This window comes from Engraulis encrasicolus, chromosome 20 (assembly GCF_034702125.1).
Source record: "Engraulis encrasicolus isolate BLACKSEA-1 chromosome 20, IST_EnEncr_1.0, whole genome shotgun sequence".
NCBI classification, from domain to species: Eukaryota; Metazoa; Chordata; class Actinopteri; order Clupeiformes; family Engraulidae; genus Engraulis; species Engraulis encrasicolus.
Genome location: NC_085876.1, coordinates 34,263,701 through 34,281,642, shown reverse-complemented (window position 1 = coordinate 34,281,642; position 17,942 = coordinate 34,263,701). Strand labels below are relative to the sequence as shown.

Below are 17,942 nucleotides of genomic sequence, written 5' to 3'. Positions count from 1 at the left end.
TATGGCAGTGTATTTCAATATTTCTGTAGGCCTATAATTGACGTGTTTAGTAGGCCTAACCACTCCCATCTCATAGGCTAGGCCAGGGTTTCCCAAACTGCACCCCTGGTGGTGCGTGGCCTGCTACGATGCGGGAGCTGAACCGAGCAATGGTGGATATGTGTTTTTATAGGCCTGCAGCATTGATGAACATTTAGCCGTTTATAATTCTATGGTGAATTGTATGCTGAAGAAAACATCAGGTCTATTGGAAAAGAGGATTCCCATAATGCCTCTGCATAATTTGCGATTGTGCCGTGAGTGAAGCATTTAAGTGGCCATTAACACACCAAAACATTCGTTTAGGGGGTGCGCGAACCACATTGAAATGTAGCCTACGGGTGCGCAAGGAAACAAGTTTGGGACTGCCTTCGAGAACAAAATGCAATATTGATGACGTAATTTTTAGTTAGAAAATACAGCGCATCATACGTCATGGACGGTCCAATTAATTATGTGATTATTACGTAATGGAATGTTCAGGCAAAGGTTGCAAACTACCATTTTGAGTTCCTCTTTTTTCGAGAATGGACATGGAAAAGTGACGCTCAAAGATGGATACCGACGATACGTACGATTGGAAGGGGAACATGAATCCCATTTATGCGGTAAGAAACTGTTATCCTTCTCTCGTTTAATCCCCTAAACCTTTAGGCCTTTTGAATTTAAGTTGATTGAATAAACGTTGTAAATTGATTAATGAATAGGCCTGGGATGCCTATGCCTGTGCAGCATTCTGACAAGGGAAAATTGACTTGAGCTTTGTGAGTGTTAAATGGTTTACACGGCCCTAATGGATATTTTGTGGGACACCTGCCAAGTGTGCCTTTCTTTTTTCCCTGATAAGAAGCTGGTCGCGAAAGACGCCAAGCTTCTGTAGAGTGTAGCCTAGCCTAGGCCAGGGGCCAGGTCCATCCTTAGTCTGTTTTAGGCGAATAGGAAAAAAATATCTAACATGCCTTGTTTTCTCCTCTTAGCTAATACACACCAACAGCCTTGAAGCTGAAAACAAATTGGTGGCTTTTCAGAGAGAGGTTGAGGCCCTTAGGCGGGAACAGGAGAACACTCTGACTGAAATGGAGAAAGAGAGGTGAGCGAGACAGCTGTTCAATTTGTGATAAAGTTGATTCCTTTTGCTGCTTTGTATTACCACCATGTTGGCCAATCAATTTGACATATTAAGTTCATCAAAAGAACAAACCTGTGATCAGTCTTTTTACAATATGTTTTTCTTCTCTCTTCTCTCTCTTTTCTCTTTAGCACATTGGACGACAGGTATGTATGATAATGTGCTATATAAATAATTTGGATGTTGACATAGGCCTACTGATATCAAATTATGTTAGCCTACCTGACATCATTTTGAAAGTACTGTGTCCTTTGTATTATAAATATGCATTCTTGTCTTTATTACACACAAATTCTTGAGATTTCAGTTATGATGTTCCTGACCGTCTTAAGGTTTCTTGGTGAGCTGAAGGACCAAGATATTGAGATCTGCAAGCTGCAGGATTATGTTAATCAGCTGCAAAAAGAGAACAGCGAAGCTAAGATGCTTCTAGAAGAGCAGGAGAAAAAACATAATATCACCATGGATGCTTTCAAGCAGGAGGTGGGTCTTACTATCTTCTACAGATTGGTGGTGTAACGCAGGCCAACTATCAGAGTGTGTCATGGAAGTTTACTAAACCTCCCTCCCGAAGCCTCATATGTATCGGTAGTGCTCAGCTATTGGACTGGTCCTTTAGCTCAGCGGTATCATGCTGTGCTTCCCAGGTGAGTTCGAGACCCGAGGGGGCGAACTGCGTGTTTCGCCTCGGTTACATTGGTGCCGTTGACCTGGGATGGGAGTGAGGTTCAGGGGGGTGAGTGTAACGGAGGCCCACTAGCACAGTGTGGTGTGGAATCTTAGTAGGCCTACACCTCCCTCCCTCCCGAAGCCTCATACAGAATCGATAGCGTTGGCATATTGGACTGATCATTTAGCCCAGTGGTATTGTGCTGTGCCTCTACTCGAACTGTTGTGTTGACTAGGAGGTGGCGAGTTCAAGACCCCGAGGGGGCGGACTGCGCTGGAACACCTTGGTTACAGCGGCATGGAATCTATGGGCACTTCCCAAAACCTAGTGCAGTGCACTTCCAAGTATATCAACCTAATTAGTCATGCCCAGTGATTGGATTATGTGGTGAACTCTACGTAATATCCAATCACTGGGTGTACCTAATTAGGCTGATACACTAGGTTTTGAGAAAGGCCCTATGTGTATTTTGCATGATCAAACAAGCAGAGCTTACCAACGGACATGTTGGAAAACATACATCCAACGAGTAGGCCCTTGTACATGTACAGTAGGCCTATGTAGTTGCAAAACTCATCTGGATTTGACTTACAGTTTTCCACCAATGAAATATCTAAGAGATGTCTTGTTTTCTCCTCTTAGCTACATGCTAACAGCCTTGACGCTGTCAACCAATTGGCGGCTATTCAGAGAGAGGTTGAGGCCCTTCAGAACGAACTAGAATACACTGTTGCTGAGATGGAGAAAAAGCAGAGGTAAGCGAGACAGTGCTGTGGGAAACGTTGCATTGGATACAGGAGTAGATAAATGTTTTGCTATACTGGAAAGTGTCTTAATTGAAAAGAGATGTAGCCTATTCCTATACAGGCTATCTGTGTTCCTATGACAAATTGTGATTACAATGAGATGTTTGATATGTGATAGGGTTAGTGAACTGATTCGTTTTGCTGCTTTGTATGACCGCCATGTAGGCCTATCCATTTGTCATTTGTCCATTTGTCAACAACTTGACCAAAAGAAACCATGTGATCAAATTACAATTTCACATTAAGCAAAATGTATTTTTTTCAAATCCACCAACTTCATGGTTTCCTTCATAAAATGAACATGTGAATTATATTAGGACCTGACATACCTTTTCAAAGTACTGTGTCCTTTGAATCATATGCATTCTTGTGTTTATTACTACACAAATCCCTGAGTTTTTGGTTGTGATGTTCCTGATCATCTTAAGATGCCTTGATGAGTTCATGGACAAAGACCTTGAGGTCGGCAAGCTGCAGGATTATGTGCATCAGCTGCAGCGAGAGAACAGGGAGGCCAAGATGCTTTTGGCCAAGCAGGAGAAAAATCACACAATCACTGTGGATGCGATCAAGCAGGAGGTGGGTTTTACTTTTGTTTTAATCACATGGGACATAATGGGTCTTACAGGTTTATATATGTACAGTATAGAACATTGCTGAAATACAGTGTCCCAACAAAGATCAATGAAACATCTAACAACTGTTTTTCCCCACCTCTTATACATTTTAACAACCTTAAGACCAACAACAAATTGGTGGCTACGCAGAGACAAGTTGAGGCCCTTAAGAGGGAACTTGCAAACACTGTGATAGAAATGGATGAAAAGGAGAGGTAAGGGAGACAGTGCTGTGGAAAATGGTTAGGGTGATTGATGCATATTGAATTCATGAGTAACTTGCTGTTTTATTAATATGTAAGATTTTGTGAAAAATGAATAAATTAATGTATTTTTTCCAAGGCCACTAATTTTATACGATCTTTTTCTGATCTGAATTGTATGTCTGAAGTAGGTGCCTGACATGTTTGTTTAACCCCTTAGATAGGGCTGCACGATATTAGAAAAATATGCGATACACGATAACATGATTGTATACTGCGATATCGATATTAATTGTGATATTTTAATACATGCATATATTTTCCCCTCTCTACTTGCCATTCTACACTTTATCATGTATAAAACAACTGAGAGCAATGTTTTATTGCAAACATTATTTTTTATTAGGAAAAAATATGGCTAATATACAGCATCAATGTAAAATGACAACATTTTTAATGAATTTTTTAACCTTCTTACCAAATTTGCTATTATCAAAAATTAAAAACTGTTTGCGATATGTGCACAATTTTTGCGATACGTATATCGCAAGCTGTGATATTGTGATATCGATACATTTTTGATATATGGTGCAGCCCTACCCTTAGAGCAGAACCTATGTTATAAACTTACTGTCACCAAAATTGTAATGGCTATGTCTTAATCTATTACCATTTTTCTTACCACCATTTTTGTTATGTCTCATTGACTAATAGACACTGTCACATGAAAGATCTTGAACAGAAGTTAATTTTTTTCACATTAGTTCAGCACAATATCTTCATTCAGCCCATTAGGCATCATTGTATCCAGGTGTATAATGTTCTCTTTGAAGTAGTAGCAACATGTTCCTCTCCCTGCCCCTTTTGGTCCAATTTATCGCCAGTTTATAAAAGTTCTATTATCATTTTTTAGAATTTATCAGACTTGTACAAAAAAGGAAACGGTTAGTGGTACATTTTGTACAACACTATTATGGCATATTTGCACTGAAGAGGTTGCTAAAGTTGATCAAAGTTATTGTAATTATACTGTATATTATTGGCATCACATTGATCCTTGAGTTTTTGGTTCCTGATCGTCTTAAGGTGCCTTGATGAGCAAAAGCTAAAGAACAACTTGGCTCAGGAACTTCTGGAGGATCAAAAGAGAATCCACAAGATTTCCATGCATGGTGTCAAGGAGAAGGTGGGTTTTAGCAGGTGTCTTAGGTGCTGTTTCCACGTAGTAGGATATTTTTATGTGTGGGTATTTTTTTTTCTCTTGGTTAGGTGGAAACGCAACATGGGGATAAAAATAAATACTCCATTGTAAGAAATGCGTTTTAGCCCCCTAAATAGGATATTTTTAAAGCCTGCTTTTTTATATCTGGATTTAAAAAATCTGCTTTGTGGAAACGGAAGGCCAAAGCCAATGTAACCAGGAGAAAAAAATATCCAGATTTAAAAATATCCTGCTACGTGGAAACAGCTCTTAAGAGACTGTGTTCGTGTCTGTTGTGTATCCATTTTGAATGGTCAGTGTAACCATATCTAATTCCCTTTGTTTGTGTGCATTAACCCGGACTTCAGGTGGAGTTTCTAAATAAGAAAATTGAAGAGCGCAAGGCTGATAAGAAGCAACAGGCAAACCAGGACGATCTCCAAGATATTGCAGAGGTAATCTGGACTACACTGAGAAATACAGACACAAGTATCGCTCTGACTGCACTCAGGCATTATCCATATTTTTTGACAGTCCTTTCAGCATGTTAAATCTCATTGTATATATGGACTGACTAAAGACAAATGCACACAATGTAATCTATCAAATGGCCGTTTGGCAGTCAATAAAGATGTTTGGTGGAGTGATGCTATTAGCCTATCAATCTGCAGTTCTTTATACTGCAGCTCTGTGATGGATACGGTGGTGGTTTGACCTTTGGCCCTGAATCTGTTGATATTCAGAAGTCTTGTCAGTCCTGTACATGTAAGATAGAGGATGCTGGCAATTTAGATGGAGTACAGTGATGGTGCAATAATGTTGGTTGTGCTTTCAGGCCCAGGAGAAATTGTTGCACAACAGGGCTGAAGAACGCTTCACTGCCCACCTGAAGTCCTCGGATCTGGAGATGGACAATCTAAAAGATGAACTAGAAAAACTCAAGACTGAACTCAATCTCAAAAATCAACAGGTATAGTGGCACAGACATGGTCTTTCCATGTTGTAGGGCTAAATACAACGTATATGTTTCTAGCTGTAGTGACGTACCAACACGCAATCAAATATCTAATAGCTGCTTGTTATCTCCTATAGCTACATGCTAACAGCCTTGAAGCTGAGAACAAATTGATGACTACTCAGAGTCAGGTTGAGGCCCTTAAGAACGAACTGAAAAGCACTGTGACTGAAATGGCTAAAAGGATGAAGGATACAGATCTTGAGGTCTTAGAGACTGTGTTTGTGTACATTGTGTATTCATTTTGAATGGTCAGTGTAACCATATTTCATTCCCTTTATTTGTGTGCTTAACCCGGACTTCAGGTGGAGCTTCTGACCAAGAAACTCGAAGAGAACAAGGCTGATAAAAAGCAGCAGGCAAACCAGGACGGATATCAGGATTACAAAGATATTGCCGAGGTAATCTGGACTACACATATTCTGAGAAATACAGTCAAGTATACAAGTATTGATCCTACTGCATTTTTTTTCACGTGGACCAAACGTAAAGCATTTTTAATGAAATTATGATCATGGATTGACCAAAGCTAAATGCACATAATTTCGGCACTATCATCAGATATTTTTTTTTTATATTACTATTTGGAAAGAAGAGTAGGCGAAAGGAGTTAATAACTCCTTACAGTAAGTATCCTAACGTGTAACCAGCGCTTGGTCATCTGTATCCCCTATACTCTTGGGTTGTGTTTCAGGCCCAGCAGAGACTGTTGCAGGAGAGAGCTGAAGAGGTTTCAGGGATACATGAGCTGATGAACCACAACGTTGACCGTCTGCAGAGTGCTGAAGAAAAGTTGGTACTCGCTGACAAAAAATTGTTAGCAGCTCTGAGCAAGGCTGAGGCCCTAGAGAAGGAACTCATGCAGACTCGAAAGGACGCAAGCCAACAGCGGAGGTAAGTGAGACTGAATTACAGTATGTTTGTTTTCTTTATTGTCCTTTCAGATTGATTTTGTATCTTCAAATTCTTGTTTTTGTTACAATTGTGTGGGTACTACCTGATATTTCCATTTGTATATCCACCACTATTTCACAGCAAGTGATATGATCACATCTACAAGCATCCGTGGCATTATTGAGCCATAACATTTAGTATAAACTTTTCTTTTCTTGAAGTTCTTGTGAAGAGAAATGATAAGGCCGATGTTCTACACGCACGATTGTACAAAAACAGGAAAGATAGTGATACAGTTTTACAATACAATTATTATGACTTGTTTGCACTTAGGAGGTTGCTAAGTTAATCGAAGTTCTATCATAATTTTGTATGAATGTGTCATCACATTCTTTGACATAATGGTTATGATGTTCCTGATCGTCTTAAGGTGCCTCAATGAGCTCAAAGACAAAGACCTTCAGGTCTGCGAGCTGCAGGATTGTGTCAAGAAACTGAAACAACAGAAGAACTTTGCTGAGGAACTTCTTGATGATAAAAAGAGACACCACAGGATTTCCATGGATGCCATAAATGGGAAGGTGGCTTTTAGCAGGTCTCTTAGAGACTGTGTTTGTGTACATTGTGTATTAATTTTGAATGGTCAATGTAACCATATCTAATTCCCTTTATTTGTGTGCTTAACCCGAACTTCAGGTGGAGCTTCTGACCAAGAAACTTGAAGAGAACAAGGCTGATAAAAAGCAGCAGGCAAACCAGGACGGTCTCCTTGATTACAAAGATATTGCCGAGGTAATCTGGACTACAAATGTATAATATATAATATATACAGTGAGTCCAATATGTATTTGATCCCTTGCTGATTTTGTTGGTTTGCCTACTAACAAAGACATGATCAGTCAATAAATGTTATGATAATATGTATTCTAATATGGAGAGACAGAATATCAAAAAGAAAATCCAGAAATTAACTGAAGAGAATATATATTAATTTATTTCCATTTCATCGAGCAAAATAAGTATTTGATCCCCTGACAACTGATTACAGTTCCGGGCCCACAGACCAGATGGGCACTTCCGATCAACTTGTCATCTGAATTAAAGACACCTGTACATACTAACATGCATAAAAGACGCATTGAATCAGCAGAATCAGTCCATAGTATGAGTGAATCAGTCACACTCCAACCTCACCAGCATGGGAAAGACCAAAGAGTGGTCAAATGATATCAGGGACACAATTTTAGACCTGAACAAAGATTAAATGGGCTGCAAAGCCACAAGAAAGAGACTGAGTATTAATGACCCAGCTGTTGATGCATTTCTTCCAAAATGTGAGGAATACAAAATGACTATCCATCAGCCTGTCTGGGGTTCTATACAAGATTTGACCTTTTGTAGGGATTTGATAATCATGAGAACAGAAAGAAATCACCCTAGAGCTGTACGGGATGGACTAGGCAATGATATCAAAGCTACTGGGACCAAAATCACTGAGAAAACTACTGGTAGCACTTAATACCACAGAGGTTTAAAATCCTGTACTGCACACATGATACCTCTACTTCACAAGGAACCTGTGCAGTCCCACTTGAGGTTTGCCAACGGACATCAGACTGGTTTAGGATATGATAAGGAGGTGCTGTAGTCAGATGAAACCAAAATCAAGCTGTTTGGCATTATCACAATTCAATGTGTTTTGAAAGAGTACTGCTGTCTATGATCCCAAGAACACCCTCCTCACCATCATGCATGAAAGTGGTATCATTATGGTTTGAGGGTGTTTGTCTGGCCAAGGCACAGGATAACTTCACATCGTCAACGAATGGATGGAGGGAGACATGTCATGTGCAATCCTGAGTGCAAACGTCCTTCCCTCCACCACTACACTGAAGGGTGGGCCATTTTTGGATCTCCCAACATGACAATAATACACAACATACAGTCAAAGCAACGAAGGAGTGGCTCAATAAGAAGCATATTAAAGTCGTGAAGTGGCCTAGACAGTCTCCAAATATTAACCCTATAGTAATTCTATGGAGAGAACTGAACCTCCCATTTACCAAGCTACAGCCACAAACTATTAATGTTTTAGAGATAATGTGCAAAGAAAAATGGGCAAAAATATTTTCTACTATATGCACAAACATTGTCATCAACTAAAAGAAGCATCTGACCTCAGTGCTAGACAACTAGGACTTTGCCGCAAAGCACTTTATCTTCTTTTGCTAGGGGGGTCAAATACTTATTTGACTAAATTAAATACAAATAAATTAAAATATATTATTTTAAGTTATTCTCTGGAATTTCTTTTTGATATTCTGTCTCTCCATGTTTGAATACATATTATCATAAATTTATAGACTGATCATGTCTTTATTAGTGGGCAAACCGGCAAAATCAGCAAGGGATCAAATACATATTGGACTCACTGTAATATATAATATATAATAATATATATAATATTCTGAGAAATACAGTCAAGTATACAAGTATTGCTCCTACTGTATTTTTTTTTTCACGTGGACCAAACTTAAAGCATTTTTAATTCCATGATTATCCTTATGGGTTGATCAAAACTAACAATATCATCAGAGGTTTATTATATTACTATTTGGAAAGAAGAGTAGGCGAAAGAAGTTAATAACTCCTTAAGTATCCTAACGAGTAACCAGCGCTTGGTCATCTGTATCCCCTATACTCTTGGGTTGTGTTTCAGGCCCAGCAGAGACTGTTGCAGGAGAGAGCTGAAGAGGTTTCAGGGATCCATGAGCTGATGAACCACAACGTTGCCCGTCTGCAGAGTGCTGAAGAAAAGTTGGTACTCGCTGACAAAAAATTGTTAGCAGCTCTAAGCAAGGCTGAGGCCCTAGAGAAGGAATTCATGCAGACTCAAAAGGAAGCAAGCCAACAGCGGAGGTAAGTGAGACTGAATTACAGTATGGTTGTTTTCTTTACTGTCCTTTTAGATTAATATTGTATCTTCAAATTCTTGTTTTTGATCGTTTTGGTATTTAATTGCTTACAAATTTGTGGGTACTACTGTCTGATATTTCTATCTACACTGTATATCCACGACTATCTCACAGCAAGTACCATGACCAAATCTACAAGCTCAGGGACAAGCTTAGTGATACCAAGGACCAACAAAAAAGAGCCATTGAATGGCGTGATGATCAAATCAAAGACCTGCAGAGGCAAGCATCTTTTCTTACAAGGAAATTGGAGAAGGTGAGTCTTTAACATTGTAATATTTATTGCATAGTCCATTGGCATTTGGATGCATAACAATAATTATTACACAAAAACACATTCTTGGTTGAGCTGTTGAAATATGTGAAAATGGCAATGCATCACATTTGAAAACATAATGAAATACACACGGACAAATACACACATGTAGTAACTAAACCACCTACAATAAAGGTGAGGCTAATGAAGGAATTCTCCCATACGTTCAGCTAACAGAGACGACAGAGATGATGGATAAGGTCAACACTGAGCTGCTGAGGGAGAAACGCCAGTTCTACCGCAATCTGAATGGAGATTTCCTAGTTTGAGAAACCAAAATAAGCAACAAGAAGCCAAAATATTATATTCAATAAAGCATTACTTTCAGTCAGGTGGAGCTTTTGTCTACATAAACAAGGAGCCAACACTATAGCCTACCCAGATGGTTGATGAAGAGTTTCATTGCAAAATGGTGTATCCATAGATTTTTACTTTAGCATTTTTTTTAATTGGAAATGGCTGTTTAGAAGTCCTATCATTTATATGTGAATTCTTGCCATTCAAATATTTTTAGAACTTACTTTTTAAGACGGTATCAAATGCATTTTGAAATGCAATGCAATGCAATGGAATGCCCAATACAAAAAATATCAATTTCCCAAAATGGTCCAAATGGATATAGTTCTACCAAAGAGGGTGGAGTAATAAAGAAACACGCCCACCCAATTCAAAAGAGTGTGCTCAAGTTGGGTCTCCTAAAGGGGCGTTGTCCCCTCTTTCTCCTTCTATTTTTGAGGTGTTTGCACAAGAAGTGCGCTACCGCCCTCTACAGCGCTAAGGGGACTCCATTTATTCTCAACCTCAGGACTCCTAAGGTCTCCTAACCAAAGGTCTCCTAAAGGGGTGTTCACCCAACATTAAGTGGATACCGGAAAAGAACCAGAATGACGTATCTCTGTCTATAATATCTCTGGTTCTACACCATTTTGCAATGAGACTCTTCAAAGATGTAAGGGAGAGTCTGTAGAGAGTTAGGCTGGGCTAATATGGCCGACCTGTGCGGACGCGTGGAAAATGCGATGACGTATCTATGCTTCTATAGATCTATGGTGTGCATGTGGCTGAAGTTGAACTCAGAGCCGTCTATAAACCATGTATACTACCCCCTCTAGTGTTCACCAGTGTCAGCTGCTTGGTTACTTAGACCAGTGTTTCCCAACCAGGGGTACGTGTACCACTAGGGGTACGCAAGCACACTGCAGGGGGTACTTGGAAAGATGTTATTATTATAACAAATGTATGGAACAGTCACATCAGGACAGAGAAAGCGATATAGAACATGAATTAGGGAGTACTTATGGCACAACTAAGAGGTTTAGGGGGTACGCAAGACAAAAAAGGTTGGGAAACACTGCCTTAGCCTATCCATTATTACATTATATTTCACTTAGCTGACACTTTTATCCATTTTACTCAAATATTTCATTCTGTTTTAGGGGATCATTATTACAACTCCAACTTATTTCTTAACCAATGCACTAAAAATGTGCCGTTATTAAAAATATAAAATATCAGAGCAAGGTTAATAATAGACCCATCTACTGTTTGTAAACAGATATGATGTAATTTGGCTGCGTGCACATTGACCATGTACCATTCATTTGTACAGAAACTAGCCAGGTCTTTTTTTTTCCGAAATTAAAAAAAAAACAGATGGTCACAATGACTTGAGGTATGCAAAGGTTACCACAGACACGGCCATTCTTTATGCCCTCAGTACAGTCAGTAGTTTAATGTCTTGTAACGACAAGCATCTCCTATGCCTCTGGAACAGCCTCTTCCCTCTCGAAATAGCGTAACAAGTTTACTCTTCATAATCTCTATTTTTTATCAACGTACACGCTTCAGGACGGCAGGTCTTCTCTCTTTAGGGTCTGCACTGTCTGTTTGTGTGTGTGTGTTCACAGCCAGTTTTACATACAGACTCCCCACTCCCTAGTTTACCGATGCCTACAGTTCATCTAAGGGCCGCTGTCGAGAGAGAGCGCAGCCCATTAATTCTGAATGGAGTCTGCACTCCTCCGTTGGCGCCCCTGGAGTGCAGTACCACTTGGAAGAGTGGAGTCTCTCATAATACTCTTAAAACCTCTCTGGTGTGTTTGAGTGAACGATGCGCACGCATTCAGTGTGACGAGAATTCTGAACGGGGCAATAGAATCTCTGTGTAACTATACTGCCCTACGAAGGCAAAGTGCAGTAACTACATATCTTGTCAAAATTGAGTTTAGACTGAGAATGGTCTCCATGTGACAAAGACTTATGGTCCAAATGTGCCCCTTTCTAGAGATATTGTCAAATTCACAGTAACTACAATATCCAACCTAATACCAATAATGTGAAAGCCTTTTTCTGTTTCAATGCGGGCATAGTTACTGCACTTTGCCTGTGTGTTGTATACATTGCCTCACTTTTGGGTTTCTAGACATCAACATCAAGATACAATATGAACTGTTATGATTTTTTTTTAGGATTGTGTTTTCACATCAGCCTCTATGGGCAAACTGCTACAGTGAACGTTGTAAGGGCAACAGTGATTGGTTGGCATTTTTTGAATGCTTTCATATTTAAAAGGCTGCAAAATATGTGGTTGGCATGAGATATACTCACCAGCCACTTCATTAGGAACACCTCTCTAGTGCTGGGTTGGACCCCCTTTTGCCTTCAGAACTGCCTGAACTGCCTGCAACAACACTCGGGTAGGCTCTGGTATTCCAACAAAGATAAACTGGTACTATAATTGGCCCAAATTGTGCTAAGAAAATATTCCTATGCCATTATATCCCCAGCCTGAAACGTTGATGTAAGGCAGGGTTGACCCATGTTTTCATGTTGTTGACGCCAAATTCTGACCATTCCACCCGAGAGTTGCAGTAGATATCAAGACTGACCATTCCACCCGAGAGTTGCAGTAGATATCAAGACTCATCAGACCAGGCAACATATCGATTTTCGCAACATTCCGATCTTCTAGTGTCGTTTTTGGTGAGCCTGTCCAAATTGTTGCCTTATTTTTCTGTTCTTAGCTGACAGGAGTGGCACCAAATGTGGTTTTCTGCTGCTGTAGCCCATTTGCCTCAAGATTTGATCTGCTGTGTAATCAGGGATTCTCTTATGCATACTTCGGTTGTAATGAGTTGTTATTAGGGGTCAAGCAGCGAAGCTGGTGAAGGCCCCTAGAGTGTTAGTAGGTTTTCTTATTATTTAACATCTTATTCTCCTTAGCAAGTCTATGGCAGCCAGTGGTGGACGAAGTACACCAGTTATGTACTTGTTAGTAAATTACAGTTACCTTGCATTGAAAATTACTCAAGTAAAAGTGAAAGTACTTGTATTCACCTCATTTTTTTTACTTGAGTAGAAGTACAAAAGTATCTGCCTTCCAAAATACTTAAGTATTAAAAGGAAAACGTAAAAACTTTAAAAAGTGGCCTTTGGTGCAATTTTAATATTTAAGTGTTGTAGTTTAGTCTTATATAATTTAATATCCTCTAATTTGCATACAACATGTTAGAACTTGCCTGGTTACCACCAGAGCTAATCACAAGTGTCTTTCAGATCGGAACGATTGTGTAGAACTAAAAGCAGTATGGTATGGGAGTTCCCAGGCTAGAACTATGCCATAACAAGCCCCAGAAACACAGTGGACAGCCTGTTGGCTGTAGTACAGGAGATTTCACACACCTTAAGGGGCCACGTCAGGCGCTGGGAAATTTTGAATTGGTAGCATCATATCTTGAGGGCCTTTAGACTCATTGCTTGTGATCTCTGGTCGACAAAGTTAATCAGACATCAGATCATTTCAAGGTTATTCTAAGGCAAAAGTCATAAGGGCCTACATCAATATAAATACATAAATAAATAAATACATAAATACATGAAAATACACAAATAAAAGTTCAAAAGCAAATAGTTTTGAAATAAAGAAGTAAAAATAATCATAATAATAAAATTGAAAAAAATAAAATAGATACAAACAATGGGGTTAGCGATCCATAGCATACACATGCCAGGGCAGATTACACTAATATTACAGTACCATACACCAAAACAACAACCAACTGCAATTGTAAGCATTTATGCATCAAGGACATATCCTAATAACAACATTACGTGGTCAAAACAAACATCAAACACCTCTATTCTTGGTCATTTCAGTGTCATTTTATGTCATTGGCTATGTCTCAAATGACGCACTTTTGTCAGTGCACTGACAGTCAGTGCACAGTGCACACAGTGCACTGAGGTCTTTAGTGCATAGTGTCGTGGAAAAAGTTGAGCACTATGCACTGTGCTCTCGCTGGAAGTGACGCCTGGGCATGGCATTAGGTCGCCAAAATATGAGTTGGCTACTGTTTACAATGCACAGCGTCTGGTGTTTGTATTTCCATGTCCTTCACCCCAAAGGACAACAATCACACATACAATACTTTGGTTTGCATGAAAAGGTTGGTGTCCCATCAACATTACTTACAGAATTAGGAGACTGTTGACCAAACTCTTCTACTGAACTGAATGCCACATTTCCTCCGTGTCATAGTCAACATGGCCGCCATTTAGTGCGTGCAGTGTCCATCATTCAAGCACTGCATTTTTCCGCCATTGTTAGGGGATCATCCTGGCACTTTCAGTGCACTGGCTCAACTGAAGTTTTCAGCATGAGCGCCCTAGGCACTGAAAAACAGTGCCAGAAGTGCACAAGTGCAGCATTTGAGACACAGCCATTGTAAGGGCCCAGTGGCGGCCATCTTGAAAATCAAGATTAAAATTAGACTTTTAGTATGTTATTAAGCACATCTGATACTACTGTAAACCACTTAGAAACCTTTTGTTACATTTTTTTAGGGTTTGGTGTATTATTTTCATAAGTGCACTTGACTATACACACACAGAGAAGTTTGTACATACCAAGTGAAGAGGAGTCGAAGGATAAGAGTCCAGGTAGAAGCATGGGAAGCGTGCATAAAAGTGTGCAGAAGTGGGGTTTGTTCATGCAGTCCAGTCCCCTATGACAATCTCTCTCTGTCTCCTTCTGTGCGATGTTGAACAGCTGCACTGAAGGAAAAAAAAGCTGGTTTCAACTCACATTTTCAAGGCAACTTATACTTCAACTCAACTTATAACTTAAGGTTTCGGAGCACTGCTATTACTAAGTCTAGTCGATTAACTTTATAAGGTTTTGCCAACGAACAGTTTGATTATTCAACAAACCTTACAAGGTTACATCAACTAACTAGTGATGGCAGTCTGGCACAAGCGCGCCGGAACGTGTTTCAAACCATCAACAGCGAAAACCATTAAACCACTGATCCGAAGTTTGCTTCAGTACGGAAAAACCAAGAGATATATTACGTATGAAACAGTAAACTGGTTCAGTTTTCCGAAAGCAGCTGCAGTATTTCGCGCTGCCACACGAACCAGCAGGCGCGCGGAAATGTGTTTGGCCTGTTGCAGAGCCGTCTGAGCAGGTTGCAGTGGAAAGAATAGATAGTTTATTGACTGTCATTAGGCCTGTAAGTCCCACTTGATGATAGACAAGTACACAACATCATCATAAGTTATGAACACAACAAGGAGAAGACATTAATGTTCAGCAACGCTTTATTCTGATCGCCCAAAAAATAGCCTAATGATAAATAAATAAATAAATAAATAAATGTGGCATCGTAGCCTTTGTAATGTCGTCTACCTCAACTGCTTCATCAGTAGCCTAAAATGTCAAATGTCTGGAAGTTAGTGTGAAAAAGTATGAACTCAGTCCAATATTGGGGGTAATGTCGCAGATGATGAGGGCACAACATCTCAACTTATCGAATTGAGCCCGTTTAATTGCAAACATGGCTTTTCACCAGGAGAGGGCCCTGTTACTGACGCTTCAAGTACTAACCCAATTTTTGAAGCAATGTGCCTAAATGATTCAGAGCTTCAACAAAGCTTCACTTGCCCATCACTACAACTAACCGATTCAAGTTAGAGGATCTATTCAACTAATCTTATAAGGTTGTATAAACTAAGTGCTTGAGGTTATCCATTTCATATTTACATTATCATGGGTCCCCAAGTGAATGGGACAGCAATGCAATTGTCTACCACTATGGGGGCAGCCAAACCATACAGGCATTGCTAGCAGCCAGCATTGCTAACAGCCAGCAGGCCTAACAGACAGACAGCCAGCAGGCCTAACAGCCAGCCAGCCAGCCAGCCTGCCAGCCAGCCTAACAGCCAGCCAGCAGGCCTAACAGCCAGCCAGCCAGCCAGCCAGCCAATGCTTTCAAAAGCAAGAGAGCTTTTGTAAGCAAAGATATACAAGAACAGTACGAGAGTCCTGGTTTAAATACTGGTGCAAATGAACCATGTGACAAGAGTGATCACGCATGTGGCAGCTGCAGGCAGTAATTGAATCATGGCATGACAGCCCCAGAGCCATACAGAGGGGAGAGTCGGGCAATCTCCGCTGTGCGCTAAGGCCGACTTCCTCATTAGCAAAATGAGCTGTTTTAGCTTCTCAGAACTGCTCAGCGTTGCGAATGTTAGTTCCTAGTAGTGGGCGTAGCACACAGCAAATGCAATGCGATGCAATGCAGGGAATATGACAAGACTTGCTGTTCGTAGTAATAACTTCAGATAAACATCACAGATGGTAAAACTGTTGTGATTATCACCACCGAGACAGTTGATGGTTTACATATTTGTGGTGATTACCCCGAAGTATAGTTCGTTAGTCATTATTTTTGGCTGCTACTGTGGTGGTTCTATGTTGAGTCTATGGAAAGACAGCCGCTTTAGGAACAACCTTATCTCGCTGAAAGGCGGAGCTGCCATTTAATTCCTGGTCCTCCAATCGTGTAACTCTCCCTTCTGTATGGCTCTGGACAGCCCTTAGTACCCAGGTGAGCAGGCAGTGATTGTTTGAAATGGGATTGACTGATTGATTGAATGATTGCATGGAAGCAGGTCTTGGTCTTGGAGAAGTTGTGAACTGTTTCATGAAGATGTTACTGAGTTATTACATGGATGCAGAGAATATAGCAGACCAAACCATACAGTATGCTCATTACCCGTTTCACCACATTTTACCTTTGCCTGGCCTGTTTTAACACAGCTTCATAATGACATTGTAGCCTGTCACAGGGGAAAATGCTGGATGTTTACATTCTAAAATGAAGCACTGCTGCAAAACTCCCCAGGTAGCCCTGTTGCAGCAGATTGCCACAGCTTAGTTAACACTTAAGGGCTCTGCATACTTAACGTGCGCACTTTGGCGCATTTGGCGCGAGAACCATTAAAATGTGGCAGACCATTCATAGTCAAAAGCGCCATTCACAGGCTTTTGCTTGCATTTTCGGAAGTGTGCCCTCTGCTGTTCATGAGAGAAACGGCAGCATCTGTTGCAACTCGCAGCGTGAGTTCTACAGATGTATAAAATAGAAAGCCAAACACAGCTGCTGCTGAACGTCTGACTTTTGACTTACCACAATGAAACATCTAGAATTTTGTTGTAGCCTACATTGCCAGATCATTCCAAGACCATGTGAATGCATTGTTCTGGCTGCAAAAAGTATAAATAGATCGCCAAACACAACGTGCTTCTGAACAAAGTAAACAATTGTTTCACTGAACAACATTTAAGGGAGAAGATAAAATAACTCTCTAGGACATTTTATTATCCTCAAAATGATGCAGGGTCCATTCTGTAGTAGCCTACAGTAGCTGTAGCCTCTCTTCGCAACTCCTGCTTTGTCTGCCTACCTGCATGGTCGCTGGTGGCGCACGCCAAGTTACAAAAAATGGGGGGTGCACGAGCTCGCGCCGCGGCAGCTTGCGGAGGGGCGTGTGACGTCATTTTGAGCGCACATTAGGGTGCATCAGTTGCCCCCTATGAAAAGATATCGCCTTGGCCCTATAGTAAAAATGTTCTACACCCAGTAAAAACACACTGTGTAAAATATTTTGAAATTTGGCTGAAGTCTACCGGGGCCACCAGCCCCATGAAAATAGAAAATAATGGCGATAGTCAGAATCTTGGAATAGAAATGGATATTTTGCTGCATAAAGCTACCCAATAAAAACACATTGTCTC

At 40.4% G+C, this 17,942-nt stretch overlaps 2 protein-coding genes across 2 annotated transcripts; both read left to right on the top strand.

The window, feature by feature from the left end:
- The first annotated feature begins 554 nt into the window (after positions 1-554).
- On the top strand, positions 555-3,496 carry LOC134435877 (uncharacterized). The gene is made up of 7 exons (XM_063184917.1): positions 555-647; positions 1,017-1,129; positions 1,300-1,314; positions 1,501-1,651; positions 2,481-2,593; positions 3,073-3,223; positions 3,385-3,496. The coding sequence occupies exons 1-7, from the start codon at positions 594-596 to the stop codon at positions 3,478-3,480; spliced, it is 693 nt and encodes a 230-aa protein (XP_063040987.1). The 5' UTR covers positions 555-593; the 3' UTR covers positions 3,481-3,496.
- A 1,133-nt stretch (positions 3,497-4,629) lies between these two features.
- LOC134436008 (uncharacterized) lies at positions 4,630-10,159 on the top strand. Its single transcript, XM_063185038.1, has 10 exons — positions 4,630-4,650; positions 5,034-5,120; positions 5,501-5,635; positions 5,986-6,081; positions 6,375-6,574; positions 7,005-7,185; positions 7,271-7,366; positions 9,294-9,493; positions 9,664-9,805; positions 10,036-10,159. The coding sequence occupies exons 1-10, from the start codon at positions 4,630-4,632 to the stop codon at positions 10,132-10,134; spliced, it is 1,257 nt and encodes a 418-aa protein (XP_063041108.1). The 3' UTR covers positions 10,135-10,159.
- The last annotated feature ends 7,783 nt before the right edge of the window (positions 10,160-17,942 follow it).

Coding starts and splice junctions, on each gene's coding strand:
- LOC134435877 (XM_063184917.1), top strand. CDS start 594: ATGGATACCGACGATACGTACGATTGGAAGGGGAACATGAATCCCATT. Junction 1,652..2,480: donor TGGATGCTTTCAAGCAGGAG/GTGGGTCTTACT, acceptor TTCTCCTCTTAG/CTACATGCTAACAGCCTTGA. Junction 3,224..3,384: donor TGGATGCGATCAAGCAGGAG/GTGGGTTTTACT, acceptor AACAACCTTAAG/ACCAACAACAAATTGGTGGC.
- LOC134436008 (XM_063185038.1), top strand. CDS start 4,630: ATGCATGGTGTCAAGGAGAAG. Junction 4,651..5,033: donor TGCATGGTGTCAAGGAGAAG/GTGGGTTTTAGC, acceptor CCCGGACTTCAG/GTGGAGTTTCTAAATAAGAA. Junction 9,494..9,663: donor GAAGCAAGCCAACAGCGGAG/GTAAGTGAGACT, acceptor ACTATCTCACAG/CAAGTACCATGACCAAATCT.